Source organism: Bidens hawaiensis, unplaced genomic scaffold, assembly GCF_021521415.1.
Source record: "Bidens hawaiensis isolate Kalapana, Puna unplaced genomic scaffold, B.hawaiensis_p1.1 tig00000820_1, whole genome shotgun sequence".
In the NCBI taxonomy this organism is placed as follows: Eukaryota; Viridiplantae; Streptophyta; class Magnoliopsida; order Asterales; family Asteraceae; genus Bidens; species Bidens hawaiensis.
Genome location: NW_027491048.1, coordinates 3,073,035 through 3,089,132, shown reverse-complemented (window position 1 = coordinate 3,089,132; position 16,098 = coordinate 3,073,035). Strand labels below are relative to the sequence as shown.

At 36.9% G+C, this 16,098-nt stretch overlaps 1 protein-coding gene and 1 pseudogene across 1 annotated transcript; one reads left to right on the top strand and one right to left on the bottom strand.

Moving 5' to 3' along the window:
* The first annotated feature begins 4,388 nt into the window (after positions 1–4,388).
* LOC143540199 (uncharacterized) lies at positions 4,389–6,946 on the top strand. Its single transcript, XM_077033326.1, has 5 exons — positions 4,389–4,688; positions 5,430–5,533; positions 6,238–6,351; positions 6,543–6,626; positions 6,733–6,946. Exons 1-5 carry the CDS (start codon positions 4,445–4,447, stop codon positions 6,787–6,789), a joined length of 603 nt encoding a protein of 200 aa, XP_076889441.1. The 5' UTR covers positions 4,389–4,444; the 3' UTR covers positions 6,790–6,946.
* Positions 6,947–8,432: 1,486 nt separating this feature from the next.
* Positions 8,433–9,378, bottom strand: LOC143540188 (arabinogalactan O-methyltransferase 2 pseudogene; annotated as a pseudogene).
* Between the last annotated feature and the right edge of the window lie 6,720 nt (positions 9,379–16,098).

Genomic DNA, 16,098 nt, shown 5'->3' with positions numbered 1-16,098 from the left:
TGCTTGTGGAAACGGAAATAACATCCCCGCATAGCGGGAACGTCGAGAAATACATTGTTTGAGGCTCCAGGATGGAATTGGTGGTTTAAACATAATTGATCACTATGTTCAAAACCACTAAAACCTCAAGGAGAATCCACACAAGTGAGACTCAACGCTCCTGACTTGCGAGAAGGTTACATACCTACCCGCATCATACCCAAAGATCAAGCAAAAAAATCGGGAATTTTTGCAAGTGACATTAGGAAACCCGCGGGAAGAATCCCCACGGAGAACCTTAAAACTAGAAACCCCTTTTCAAAACCCCTTGCTCAAAGTCCAAAAGTTCACCTCACTTTATTAAACATTCATGAGAAGAACATTGGACTGGGGGGACTTGAAGAGGTAGGTCCCGCAAGACTCACCTTGAACAGGGACGTCTGCGCAAAGGCCATCTGCTCCCGCAGGACCCACCATGCTCATAGGATCTTACGCGCAGTACACAAGCTGAACACGCAGGGAAAGCCTCCCAATGGCGAAGTACCCCGCCTGTTCCCGCAGTTGCGGATACAAGCCATCAGGGAAGGCTACCCGCAGACAGCAGGGCTACACGCACAAGACACTAGCTACTTCAGTAGTCACATGAAGGAATGAGCAAGGCGGGAACAATCCCGCCTAAATGAGCCAGTCTGATTCTGAAAGATCTTTTGTACCATACCTACCAAGGTATGGAAAGGACAGACGATCTGACCAGAACAGCCCATGAGCCAATCACAGGGTGACAGCTCATCGACAACAGGGCGAGGAGGAGCACCCTCTAGTACTGTTTGTCACTATTAGCCGCTGCCTACTCACCAACCCTTACTGAGGAGCATGCGCGGCCTACAGTTGGTGGAATAGTGTTACTGTTGGCCGTAACTTATTCACCAACCAGCATGGCCTGCGTACAATCCACAGTAAGTAGGACGTGCATAATCTACAGTTGGTGGAATAGTGCAGCCGACTTTGTTACTGTTGGCCGTAACCTACCCACCAACCAGTATGGCCTGTGCATAGTCCACTGTTGGTTGAACAGGAATACTATTCAGCCGGCTGTACCTTCTAGGAAACCTACCTTCGGCTATAAATACTCCAATATCTTGGAATGGTAAGATCATCTGCTATCCAGTTATCTAGCAATCTCTTAATATACACTTATATTCAGAGCAACCTAGTCTGATTCTCACGCCGGAGGGTGGTCACAAGGAGAAACCCCCCCCTTCTCAGTGACGAGCTTACGGTGTTTGTTTTGCAGGTCTCCTGAAGAACAGCCTTCTCAGCTAGACCTCATCCGTGGGAAACATTACTTAACCCCCAGATTATCTATAATCTGTACCGGGTCACTTAGTGTTTCTTCATTTTACTACTTATTTTATTAGATAATATTAAAGAGTATATAAAATGGGTTTGATCACTAAATATGAAAAGTCAATAACTCTTAAAGGTTAGGTTTTTCGATTAAATTCACTTGTTTGGTTGTTTTATGAAACACGTGTAATTCTTAATCATAGAAAGAGTTAAAAACTAAAGAAATTTTCATGTCACAAAAGAGAGTATTCTTTCACTCTTTGTCAATTGTCGCATTGTTCCAATGTGGAAACAACAATACCCCGTCACACACGACCATTTTGCATTTGCCATTGTATGCATTGGATGTTCTTTGTTCGCTTTTAAACGATATAACCAAAAATGAATTCATTTAAAAATGTTAGGTATGATCAAAGAAGTACACACCGGAATAGACAATCACAAACACAAACGAAAGAGTAAACAAGAACACAAGATTTACGTGGTTTGGTCAAGGCAACCTACATCCATCGGCATGGCCAGCCCTAGGGTGGGGTTGGGTGGTCGATGGCTCCCGAGCCGACACCCCGTTAGGCCTGGACTTTATTTTATTTTTAAAATTATATGTATTTTTATGAAAAACGATATGTATATTTAATGTTTAAAATTATTTACGTAACAACTAGCTTGGGCTAGTGGCAAATAGGGTATGACTCCCAACCAGAATGTTGTGGGTTCTGGTCTCAACTAACACATGTTTAAGCCTATTTTTATATAAAAGATTTTTCATAATCCAAATCATAACCAAGTAAGCCAATTTAAAAATTAAATTGCGTAAACACAATAAAAAACTCTTTTTACTTAAGGCCCAATATAATTTTCGTATTCAGCCCAATTTTTTTTTTCAATTCTCGGAGCCGACCCTATCCAACAGTTGGAACTTTTACTGCTCAATGGTACAAAGAGTACAATTACTATATGTGAGTATTTATAAGTAGAGGTGTACACAGAACCTTTTAACCTGTTTGTACCTGATTTCGTAACTGGTTACTACCAGTCCAATCCTCACCGGTTACTAACCGATCCTAACCGCCGTTTAGTAACCGGTTTGTATTATTGATTTCAAAACTGGTTAACCTTTTTCTTTAATTATTATTTTATTAAAAATAGGGTTTTGTTCTGGTTATTAACCAGTTAACCGATCCGATCAAACCGGTCAAAACCGTTTCTCTAACCTATCAAAACCAGTTACTACCCGACCCGAAAAACCGGTCTAACCGGTTGATTCCCGTAAAAAAAATAACCAGTTAGCATATTAACCGGCTAATGGTTAACCGGTTAACCGATTTGTGCATCTCTATTTATGAGACCTAATTACGGCTCTAACTTAATCCCCAAAATAACTCTAATGGGCCTAATTATTATCAGCCCAAAGGGGCTTCACAAATCCTAAACAAAAAACTGAACCAAATTAAAAATATGGTTTTAGGTTGAAACCAAATTGGGTTTTTGGTTTGATTTTCTATTTTTTGGAAATCTTAACTCCTTTAACCAAATATAAAAAATGATTAATTAAGTTTTATCATTTTGTCCAATCCAATTACAATTTTAGCCCGACTCAGTCCAGTAACAAGTAGTACTAGTAAATAAATTTTTAAAAAAGTTATTCGGCTTATTCGGTCGAAAAGCAAACCAAATTCGACTTTTTTTCGTTTTTAAACTTTTTTAATTCGGTTTGGTTCAGTTCTCGGTTTCGACCGATGAGTTTTCAAACCGAAAAAACGTAAAATCAAACCAATGGCATGCTACACTTTGACAAAACCTATATAGATGGAAATATAAATTTGAATGAGAATGAAAGTGTAGCAAACAATTCTAATACTTAATTCCTTTTATTCTTTAAAGACACTTTTAAATTTTTGATGTTATTGCATTTTCATTAGAGGCAATTTCATATATATCCTTACAAATATTAAAAATATTATGTATACCCATGCAAAACTAAAAATATCATATATGTCTTTTCAAAGTTATTAATATATCATATATACCCAATTCATTATAAAATTTTAAAAAATGACCATATTACTCTAGTTTGATTAGATGCGATAAAAGGTTTATAATATAGGGGGAAGGTTCATGTATATTTTGATCTTAACATGAGTACGTAGGAAATAATGCCAATTTATTTAAAAATGCGAACGTAAGAAACAATACCAACTACAATACCAATCTACATAAACAATGACTTATAATGACAAAGAAAAGAACCTAAAAATTACAACAAAAGAATCAAAAATTAAGAACAAAATAATAACATCATATACCAGCAAATACTTATAACAGCAAAAGAAAACATGTAATAATAACAACAAAATATAAATAAGAAAATACTTATAACGTCTCATAATCGAAAATTAGCAAATACGAACAAAAAATAGCAGCAAACACCTATAAAAATAAACCTAATCGTAATAACAAATTGGTTCTCACCGTTTTCATGTTAAGAATAAAATGTATTTGATCATGTTTCTATAATATAGACCATTTGATATGATAAATCTTCGAATATTTTGCAATTTTGAAGAAGTGATGAGAGACGATTTGGTTGTCGTTAACGGTGAGAAAATTCGATTAAAATTAAATAATAACACATGGTATAAACACATTATGTAATTGGAAGACGTAGAATTGTATATTTGTTAAAAATGAGTATATCTGAAAGTTAAATTTTTTGAAAAATAATGATAAAATGGTTATTTATTAAATTATTATTAATAAATAATAGTATATATATGATACTTTAACTGTTTTATAGGACATATATGAAATTTTAGTTAATATATAATTCAAGTTTTACGGCATATATGAAATTAATCATTTTCCTTAAACAAGCAAACATATCCCCAAGAAGTCAAGTACTTCATAACCTCTTCTCTTTCTATAATTGACAAAAATACCCCTCCAATTTCTGTTTCACTAAATTCATAAAACAATCACTTAAAAAATCTACTCATTTTATTATCACAAACCCCCGAAACATATTCACTTCAACATATCTATCTTCCCTACGATACAAATACCTTGAACCAGATTACCATAGATTAGATTAAAAATCAAATCAATACAAACATCAAACATGGGATGTCTGACACCACTATTCAGACCTGTAATTCTCACCACCCCCAATTTCACTTCCACTTCATTCCCTTCAGTTTCCCCAAACTCACAAAACTCGTGTTATCGAATCACCACCAGATTTCCAAATCTGGGTATTCGAATACAAGATCATAATCGACCCAATTGCTATAATCAAGAAGATGCATCTTCTATGGGTAATGAACATGAGAACCCCCAAGATGCTATTCTCAAGGTCATTTCAGGTCATTGTTTTAAGACTTTATATGATTATTGTTTGATGACTGTTGGGATTGATCATAAAAATCAACACTTTGGGGTTTTTTTGAAATATTAAGGGGTTAAAGATAACTAATTTGGGTTTTAATGTTCATTATTAACATTTGGGATTTACTGTTTATGAGATTAGACAGAGTGTTTGCCGGTGGCGGCGACCCTGAGAATTCACGTGCCCTGGCTGAGCTGGAAAAAATATGTCGTTTAGGCTCGTTTAGGCTTTAAATGAACTAAATAATGTAACTATTTTTTTTCAATGACGATTAAAGTTATAGCGATGAATATAACAACTAGCAAAATCATGGTATTGGAACGAGTCTATCACGGTAGTTAGTAGGCTTATAAGCGTTCGGGTATTTTTAAAATATATATAATATCAGGAATTTATTAGAATTTTTGTGCCCACGGGAAAAAGCGTGTCCTGGACCGGCACCCACATTGCCCCTCCTTGGGGCCGCCCCTAGTGTTTGCCATACAGGGGAGGAACCAAGGAAGGATCAAGGGGGTCCGTTTACCAGATCACCAGAATTTGTCAATTTTTTAACATATAAAAGCTAAAACAAAAGATTTAGGAAAACATGAGTTGGATCAGTTAATTGTAGTCGAAACATAATAGAACCTTGTGTTGACCCTCTGACTAAGAAGTTTTGTTTCCGTTGCTACATGTTAATATTACCAATTTTGATAATGTTTACATTTGTATGATACAGAAATTTCAAAGGTTGAAGGGAGAATGGGAAGAACTACCACCATGATTCTTGGAGGAACGGTTACTAATGACTCAACTTATGATGCGCTCAGTCTCACTAAAATGGTAGTGATTATATTTTGGCTCATTTTCAAATTGAAATTTCTTTTGCTATACTAACCATTCGTACACAAGTATCATGATTTATGAATACACGATCATGTTGCTTACATTGTGTATTCGTATACGCTGATGACTTACATAGAAGCATATAAATTAGGTCATTGTGATGTTGTGGTTTTAATAGTTTGATGATTGTCACTTTATTTCAAATTGTCAAAGTATATGTAATTTAATTATATTTGGGGTCTAAAGTTGCATCAAATCTATCTATTTTATATTATTCTTATTATTATTTATTGTTTTTATTCGTTTTTTGCCTATGTTGTCTAGAGGTCTAGTGTTGAACCTTTTGTTTCTTTAGTATTGTTTCATACACATGGTTTTGAAGCCGAGAGTCTCTCTGAAAGCAGCCTCTCTATCCTTTGAGATAGAGGTACTATTTGCCTACATCTCACCGAGTCACCGTCCCCGGACCCTACTAATAGCCTTGCTATTGGTGGGATCTTTACTGGGTATGATTGATTTTTGAATTAGACAAAAACAAGTCAAAATTATGTTAATAACATTCAAAAGTGAAACATGCACATTTCCATCTTGAATATGAAACTTAAAAGATAATTCATTTGACTATAAACAAAAACCAGATCAGTCCTTACTTGAACTGCTTGTAAGCTGTAACTTAGCTATCAAATGCTTTTGTATGACAGGTAAACATCTACCCTGCTGCTCGAGGGTTTACAGCCATCGGATCAGGAGGTGATGATTTTGTGCAATCCATGGTAGTTGCTGTTGAGTCAGTAGTTCAACATCCAATCCCGCAAGTAAGTCTTTCGTCTCTTTTCTCTAACTTTACAAAGTTTCTGGAAATTCGACAATGATGCAACATTTATATTAGAGAAAGATATGCTGAATTTATATTAAAAGAAAACCAAAATGAAAATGGATAAAAACAGGAAACCGATCATTTAAGTTAGATTTGTGACGTAATTTGAATAAACTTTTATTGGGACAGGGCAAGGTGAAGCAGAAATTATCATCAGGTGGGAAATACGTGTCTGTGAACATTGGACCTGTTCAAATTGTTTCTAGCAAGCAGGTATGACTCCCTTATGATTGTGACTATCATCATGTTTTATATAGTTGGTTCCGTATAATGCACGAATATATAAAGATGAAAAGCGGAATGCTCTTTTTTTTCCCAGGTTCAAGCTGTATACTATGCTATGAAACGAGATGATCGAATGAGATATTTCCTGTAGTCATTGTATCTATTATTTTTGGTAATCGCGACGAATACCAAAAACTGTAATTAGTAACTAAATTGTTAGCAAAGAAATGTTTTTACTTTTGTACTTGTACTCTGTTGTAAAATGATCATCAAATGTTACTTTGTATATTAGATTACACATAATAATAAGGGGGTGAAGCTGGAGACAGGTTAGTTCTTTTTTTCTTTTACTCCAAATGTTGACACTGCCATCTACGGTTTTCTTAGATCTTTGGGCCACTGTGACGTAAGTTGTTACGTCCGTGGTGTTTTCCAAATCATCTAAACACACGAACACCTAAAACGAATTTGTTTTTGTTAACGGTAGGGATAGATAATACAAACATAAAGAGAAAATTTATGCCAATTTGCTGGTTGCACAAAAAATGTTTTAAAAACTATACATAGCTAAAAAATTTGTATAAGCTTAAGATTAATAGGTTATTGTGTTGATAGATTTGAGAGGTGGTTTTATAGTGTAAAAATGGGTCGTTTATATTTTCTAGAGATATTATTGTTAAAAAATTTTGTTTACATAACAAATTCTAACTAAACTTCTACCTAAAATTTCATTAATAAATATAAGTACACAACATACAATTTGTATAATGCATTGACAAACAATAATTAAATTCAAACTGGACATGACCATACAACTCGTATGGTAAACAATACGATTCATATGCTACATAAAACGACTCGTACAAATATACGTATGATTCGGACGCTTATCGTGATTGATTGCTTCAGTTTTGGAACATAATATCATAATTATATATGTTATATGATTTGTGTGACCACACATAACAAGAGACCAATGTCCAGAATACAAGGGTGTTGTCTCGTTGGCAACTCTCGTAATAAAAGAAAGCATTGAATATTGATAATCCTTTAAGTCAAAAGTCAACCTACCAAAATCAACATTGTATATTGCTATAATCCTTTCAATTTCGTCACCTGTGGAAAACCAATCAATTATCTATTGATTTTAAATCATTACTTGTCAACGCTATATTCAATTTCTTTGTACACATGTTTGTAGACCAAATAAAAAATCATACCTCATTTTTCAGTTTTTGAAACGAAAGACTTTTTTTCACCATACTTCTTAAATTGAAGAGTTTCGTTGTCTCACTCTAACCAAAACATGTTGATTTAACTAGACTCACATTAGCTTTAGCAGTGGCGTAGCCATGATTTTTTTTTCTACAGGTTCCGAAATTTTAGAGGGACGGACGATCGATTGTCTATCACTAAAGTTCGAGGTTTTCTGTCTAGTCCAGTAAGTGGTTCGGGCCGTCACATAATAAAAATAGAAAAAAAAAACAAATATTTTTAATTGAAATGTCGGTGTAAACATTTCTAAGGGTTCAATGTCGAAATGTCTACGGGCGCAACGTCGAAATTGACGAACATATAACACTAAAAAACTTTTTTCTACATAACCCGTTCCTCAAAATCTACTTACGACCCTGTTTCAAAGCTTGAAATAGAACAACAAGAAGTAAAAGTAAAAATATAAGTCCCAAGTCATCTCTATAACATACGTTACAAAATCTAGTAAATATACTTTTACCAGTTACATAAAAGTAATAATAATAATAATAATAATAATAATAATAATAAAAGAAAAAAAAACCCACCACCACCACACCGGTTCACCATCTAACAAAAACTCCCATCACCACCACCATCAGATACATTAACAGCCGGCGGAATCTCAAAATGCCACAACCTCCCACTCCCATCCTTCAAATTCTTCCGACACAAAAACTCCTCCGCATACGCCTTCTCCACCTTCCGATCAACATCATGCAAGAACACATGCGTCACACCTCCTTTCCTCCTATTCCTCGCCATCACCGCCGCCGTCCATATCGCACCCATCCTCCCAGGCGCCTCATTAAAATACCCTCTCGGAGCATCTATCATAATAATATCCCACTCCTTCTCATACACGACATCCGGCATCCCAGTCAACGCAAGCATACACCGCGTATTCCCTCTAACAAACGCCTTGTTAGGTAAACACTCGGGTATTGTTTTATACGTTCTCATTAACACGTCAGCTTGTGAGAGCCGCGTACGGTAGGTAACATGCGCGGCTCTCAGATCTGGCGCGGTTTTTAAAACCGTGTGGACCCATTTGGGGTCTTCCTCTAGGAATAAAGTTAACCCGCCTGGGTTAAACGTGGCCCACATTAAGGAGTCGTGTCCGAGACCTAATACTAAGAAGTTGCAAGGGGAGATTGATTTTAACACGTTGAAGGAGATATTGATCTCCGGTAAAGATTGTTGTGGGACGGTTTTGGAGGTGGCGTAGTGGAGGATGGCGCGGAGTTGGATCGGGGTGTCTGAGGATTGGAAGTTGTTGAGATTGCCGGAGCAGACGAGGGTGTTGGTGGTGGTGGTGATGTCGCCGAGGAAGGTGTAGATGACGACGGTGGCGCCGATGAGGGCCAGGAGAGAGAACGTGACGGAGATTTTCCGGTCCGGGAAGAGGCGTGAATTCATGGTTTTGTGTTTGGTTTTTATTTATTTGGTTGAGATGTTTTGGTTGGGGAGAAAAACATGAATGGTTATTGTTTGGGGTTTGAATGGTGGTGTGGATGAGTTGAATGTTAATGTTTAATGTTAATGATGATGATGTGTTACGTGTTATACGTGTATTAGTGGGATAGTGGAGTGATGTGAAAGCTTTATTGACTAAATTGCCCCGGATAATATAAAAAGAATAAATGAATTAATTGTCATCTTTTTAACATCAATAAAATATAATATAAATTGGATGTGACTTAATGATAAAGTATTCACTTTATAAGTGAGAGGTAGGGGTTCAAACCTCACTATCATCAATTTATATGGGAGATATGAGGGATGACCCTGGCGGGCGTGGGGGTCGGGTTTTATCCGGTGAATCCCTCAATAGGTGGACTGCTAGGGGCTCCGTCCGTCCGGACTAGTGGCTGGCTCGGGCTACATTTAGCCAATGAGGGCCCCGTACGGAGTACCCGGCATTACTTAGTTGGTCGCTAAAAAAAACATCAATAAAATATACTACACTAAAGAAAAAGATGAGGGAAATTAATTGAATGTGACTCAATGGTAGAGCACTTGCTTTATAAGTGAAATGTATGAGGTTCAAGCCTCACTATCATCAATTTATATGAGAGATATAAGAGACGACCCTGGCTTGCCAGAGTTCGAGTCCTGATCTTACCCGGTTTTACCGGCTCCTCGTTGTCGTGCCGTTTGGCGGGCGTAGGGGTCGGGTTTTATTCAGGGAATCCCTCAATAGGTGGATCGCTATGGGCTCCGTCCGTCCGGACTGGTGGCCGGCTCGGGTTACTTAGTTGGTCGTTCCAAAAAGAGAGAGAGACATGTAAGCAGCGGATAACAAGTTGCGTCACCACCCTTGTTTGAGTGATAAATTCGATCATACTGAAAACAGAGTTATTGTTCTTCGACGTTGATAAGTCACCGTATATGACTCGCTGAACTCTTTTTGGAAACGTGGCAGCATCGGGTGTAAGGCCCCGAACCCAGTAGCCCTACTTTAGCGTCGGATTTACTCATAAACACAGTTCTTCAAATCAGAGTTTATTAAAACTTTTCGCGGAATATAAAACATCAATCATTTGTTACAAAACATTAAATCTTTTCTTTGATACCATAACACAAAACTTTATATTTAAAACATCTTTACTTCTTTCTTCAGATGCCAGCCGTTCAATCCATGCCGTGTGTCATCCTCATGCTAACTCTATAATCAGCTCACCTGCGTGCATACTAAAAGTCAGCTACGCTGAGTGAGTTCTAGTTAATCAAGCAACTTATCATACAACCACTTCATACAATATATACGTATCCGAAGACACATAGCCCACTGTCTAACATGCCACTGTTGAACCACTTAATTACCCCTATAGCTTAGCCTCTTAATTACCCCTACAGCTTAGCCACTTATGCCACTATATGCCACCTTAATAACGAAGTCACGTATAGGCTTACCCTACCACGTACTATCGTCATGCCACTAACACTCTTACTAGACTCTGCCACTTCTATCACACTCTACCACTACTTGTCAACAGCACTCTTTATACCAATACAATATTTACATAATAAGCAATCGCATCATAGAATACATACACACTAACAACCACTTGACAATCACTCTCCTTGACGATACGTGCAATATCCGAAGACCGTTCACGTACCGACAAGCATTACATAATAGCTACTTGTATAACATCTATACACTTACCACTTAAGGTAAATGTATTCACACTTTCGCATCTAACCTGCTTAACTTACCACTTAGCCTCTTATTTACACCTACCACCTTGCCACTTTGCCACTTTAATAACGTATAACGTTATGCCACTTTGCCACTTAATAACGTATAACGTTATGCCACTTTGCCACTTTAATAACGTAAAACGTTATGCCACTTTGCCACTTTAATAACGTATAACGTTATGCCACTTTGCCACTTTAATAACGTAAAACGTTATGCCACTTTGCCACTTTAATAACGTAAAACGTTATGCCACTTTGCCACTTTAATAACGTAAAACGTTATGCCACTTTGCCACTTTAATAACGAAGGCACGTATAGGCTTACCCTACCACGTACTATCGTTATGCCACTATCACTCTTACTAGATTCTTGCCACTTCTAACACGTTCTACCTCTACTTGTCTACAACACACTTCATATTATTTACATAATAAGCATGTTACATCAACAATCCTACACACATAATAACGATGGCACGTACAGGCTTTCCCTATCACGCGCTCACGTTATGCCACTAACACCCTTGCTAGACACTTGCCACTTTTAACACACTCTACCTCTACCTGCCTATATCACACTTCATATCAGTTTGGTATTTACGTAATAAACCAGTCACATCATAACATTCGTACACACTATCAACCACTTGGAATTTACTATCCTTGGCGATACGTGCAATATCCGAAGATCGTTCACGTACCGACAAGCATTATAAAATATATACCTCATATAACATCTATAGCATACACTTACCACTTAAGGTAAGTGTATTCACACTTCACATCGAGTATGCACACAGCCCCGAAAACATAACAAGGAAATGGGGCTAGAAACTCACCTGAACTCTGCTTCTTTCTTCTGATAGCTGTATGAGCTCGGCTGACTGTACAAGTTACACGTATCAATACTCGCCTGATCTAATCTGGCGGCCTAGTTTTAGCTTACTTTAACTTATCGCTTTATAATTTATTTTCTAATCAAACTTGGCTTTAGGCGAAGTTAACCCTCGGGCGAACTTAGCTCTAGGCGAAGTTAAACCTCCGGCGAACTTAGCTTCAGGCGAAGTTAAACCTTAGGCGAACTTGGCTTCAGGCGAAGTTAAACCTTAGGCGAACTTGGCTTCAGGCGAAGTTATCCTTAGGCGAACTTGGCTTCAGGCGAAGTTATCCTTAGGCGAACTTGGCCCTAGGCGAAGTTATCCTTAGGCGAAGTTACGCTTGAAGGCGAAGTTACATCGGGGTCTTCTTTATCACCTGCCATTGACGTTTTCTTTATCACAGAAAACGTGATAAAGAAATCGTATGATCGGCGCCTACAAATCCCAACCATCAAATCGGCCTAAAATCGACGTTTTAGGGGTCCGATTTGGGCAGTTTGGGTTTCGGGTCCGGTTAACCCATCCAATCCTAACCATTTTCAGTAATATTAGCTTTGTTGGATTTGTTCTTACCTTACCAACTCAGATCTATCAACAAAATCTCGGGTCTCGGCTTCGAATCTCGATCGGTTAGAATGTGTGTTTGTATGTGTTTAGGAGAGTGGGGGAAATGTGAAAGATATTTTGGGATTTTGGGGGTATTTATATCTCTGAAATCCCATTCTCATTTAACCCATCTCAATTAATCCAAATCCATAACCAACGTCCATTACCCGACACTAGCCCGACCCATACCAACTCCTACTCTTTTATTTATTTCCTGATAACCCGAGTAAACTTTCCCTCTATTATTAAGTAATATAATTAATATTATCTTGAAATTTCGGGATGTTACATCGGGGCAAGAGAGCCAAATGTATCGACAGTGAAAGAAATTAAGACGTGTTAATTCTCATTTCTCGACACAAACCTTGATTTTATGTTAAATAATAGTTTACTTCAAAAATTATTCACTAGAGATAGTAATTGGTAAACGTATCAAATAATAATATTTTCTCACTGTTGGAAGTAATTTCATACTCCAAGTCATAAGTCGGTGAACTTAAGGGACCAATGTTGACAAGCTGGTTATAGTTGGTTATATTTCCTAATTACGTTATGTTTCCCAATTGTATTGTGATTATGATAGGTAATGTCTTGGCTAGCAAGTTAGGTTAGTCTATATAAACCGATGTATGGTTAGACATTATAGAGTGTGGTGTGAGATGCAACCGAGTTAGGGTTCATCTAAAGAGATACACACGAGATGTAACCGAGTTAGGGTTCATCTGGATGTAACCGAGTTAGGTTCATCAAAAGTCAAACCGAGTTAGGGTTTGATATGGTTGTAATCAGTTTTTAGAGTGAGATTTTCTGATTAATATAAACGCGAGTTATTCGTTTAGTTTGTGTGTTGATTATCGATACGGGACTTGAATTGGTATCAGAGCCAAGTTCAGGAAATCGATAATCGGTCGGCGTTGAGCGGTGTTTTGAGGAGAAGCCATCATCGACGCGTATCGGAACCGAGTATAGTTTCCGAATCGGAGTTTCTTTTCGCAGGCAAGTTAGTCGGACCTGTTACGGCGGGTTGAGGTTGTTGTCCAGCAACAACAATCGGAAGAACCAACGGGGAGTTTAGAATCGGTGACAGGTTGCTCAGTAAGTTCCGGTAGTGGCAGTAGTTTGAAGAAGAGGGTTCCGTTTTTTCTTCAGGGTTTTGAAAATCGGATCTGAGAAGGGTTTTCGGTTTCGTGGCCGTTTATTTTATTTTGGACTAGGAGACTCAACATTGTGATTGGCTGTTAAGTCTTAAAAGTCAACGTGTTGAAAGAAAAAATTCTTTTGTTTGCACAGGTTATTTACGAAGAAAAAAAAACATATAATCTTTATTTAAGTAATTTTTAGTGAAGTAAAGCTATCTGCCCGCAATTCGGTTTTGCGAGTAAAACGGGTTCGGTTTTGAAAAGAGGTTCGGGACTGAGTTGTTCGTATTTGTTCCAACGTAGTGGAGCAAGGGTGTTCGAAAACGTCAATGGCAAGTGATAAAGAAGAGCCGGTAATCCAACCCAAAGCGAGTGGGGGATATCGTTGCAGGTTCCAAAGTTGAATGGAACTAACTACATCACATGGGCAATTGTGGTGAAAGCGATCTTAGACTTGACTCACTCATGGAGTATTGTTTAGGAAGTATGAGATGAAATGGTAAGACGGGGAAAAACATTCTCTCTCACAGAAGATATAGATTTAAAGTGGTTACATTTTCACCAATAGATGATAGAAACACATAATTATAAAAGGATGTCTAGGGAATAAATAATAAATAAATAAACTCACCGTTTGGGTCCAAATCCTGGCAATCTTTTATTGGTCTTGTATTTTTATCGGAAAGTGTCAAAATTTGTGTGAACATGTGGCATTATATATTTTGGCTATGTCAATGTAAATTTATTTTAAAAGTCTCAAAACGTTACTTTCATCGAGAAGCCCCTAATAGAAAGTCGTGTCTTAGATAATTAGATTATTTCAAATTTTGATAAAAAAGACTAGTTACATAAATTATTCAAAAATTATTCAGTAATTATTTACGCAGTTCTATTTAATAAATAATAAGGTTAGCAGGAGTGGAGTCAGGATAGGAGATTGAGATGATCCACGTTGTAAAATGTCAAATTCAAAGTTGGATGACCAGGGTTGTCATATTGAGCGAAATGAAAATTTATAAAGTGGAGAGGAAAGATCGGGATGAAGATGAGGGAAACAATCGGAAACAATGTTATATGCCATAGCTACCACTAAAAAAATTATCCGGAAAGAACATAACAATGTTGTTTACACTACGTGACTAAAACTTTTATGGTCGCTATTTGCTTATATTGAGATTTATATAATAAATTTACACTTATGATCACTTTTATATTTACATAAATAATAAATATAACAATAAAATGGTTGTCACTCACAATTATATGAAATATATATAATTGTCATTGCATTTATTAATATTGTTTTAAAGAGGTAAATATTTGCAATAATGTAAAGTTTGCTACTAGTTACGTAAATAGGTTATCTTTCAACAACAAAGGCATGTGGAAACTCAGTATCTTCCTAATAAATAGAACACCTTTTCGCCCGAGAAATAAAACATGGTGATTCGGTCTGCCAACCAAAGGAGAAACACAACTGAGGAAAACATTTTGGCTTATTCCTAAACAAAATACTCAAGGCGGGACTTCAACCCGTAACCTTATAAAAAAAATAATAGGTTACCACTGAACCATCAGAACAAACATATATTTATGTATTACAAAATCCAGATTTATATTGTATTGATTTTAATTATTTGAGTTTAGTGAACCGAAAATGACCGTTGCAATTTTCCCAAACGCTAGCACTAACTAATAATTCTACATCGTTCCTAAACCCTAACTCATTTTGTTGATTTAACAATTTTATAATTTATAAACAATGTTTTAATTCTGGTAGATGAAACCTGTTCACCTAATAATGATGGCGTGGCACTTTTTAAGTGAAATTTAAGTGAACAATTAAAAGTTTAAAACATTTACAGAAATATCATGATACTGTTGCATCTATAGCCTATTAAACTCTATTTAAGGGGGCACATGGCACCAACTAATCACGCGTGGGTTTTTCAACACCCCCCGTCACTAGTTTGTCACGCTTGATGGAGGGGCTTTGCGTGATGACCATCACGCATGTGATGGGTTTAATTCCAAGAAATCTAGCCGTTAAATGTAGCCGTTGGAAAATAAAAAAAAAACATATTTTACCTATATAAATTTATCTTCAAAACATATACAAATCCAACTCAAAATCTTCTATTACACACACCATTTTTAACATATCAAATGGAGGGTTCTAAGAAACGTGGGTCGGGTTCAAAGAAAACCCAAACCCGACCAAAGGTTCGACAAAATCTAGGCGAACCGACGAGATTTCGCTTACAAGACGAACCCGACACAATCCAACCTTCCCAACAACAACCTTATTATCCACAACCTTTTCAACCGTCCCAAAACCAACAACAACGTTATTATCAACCGTCCCAAAACCAATCG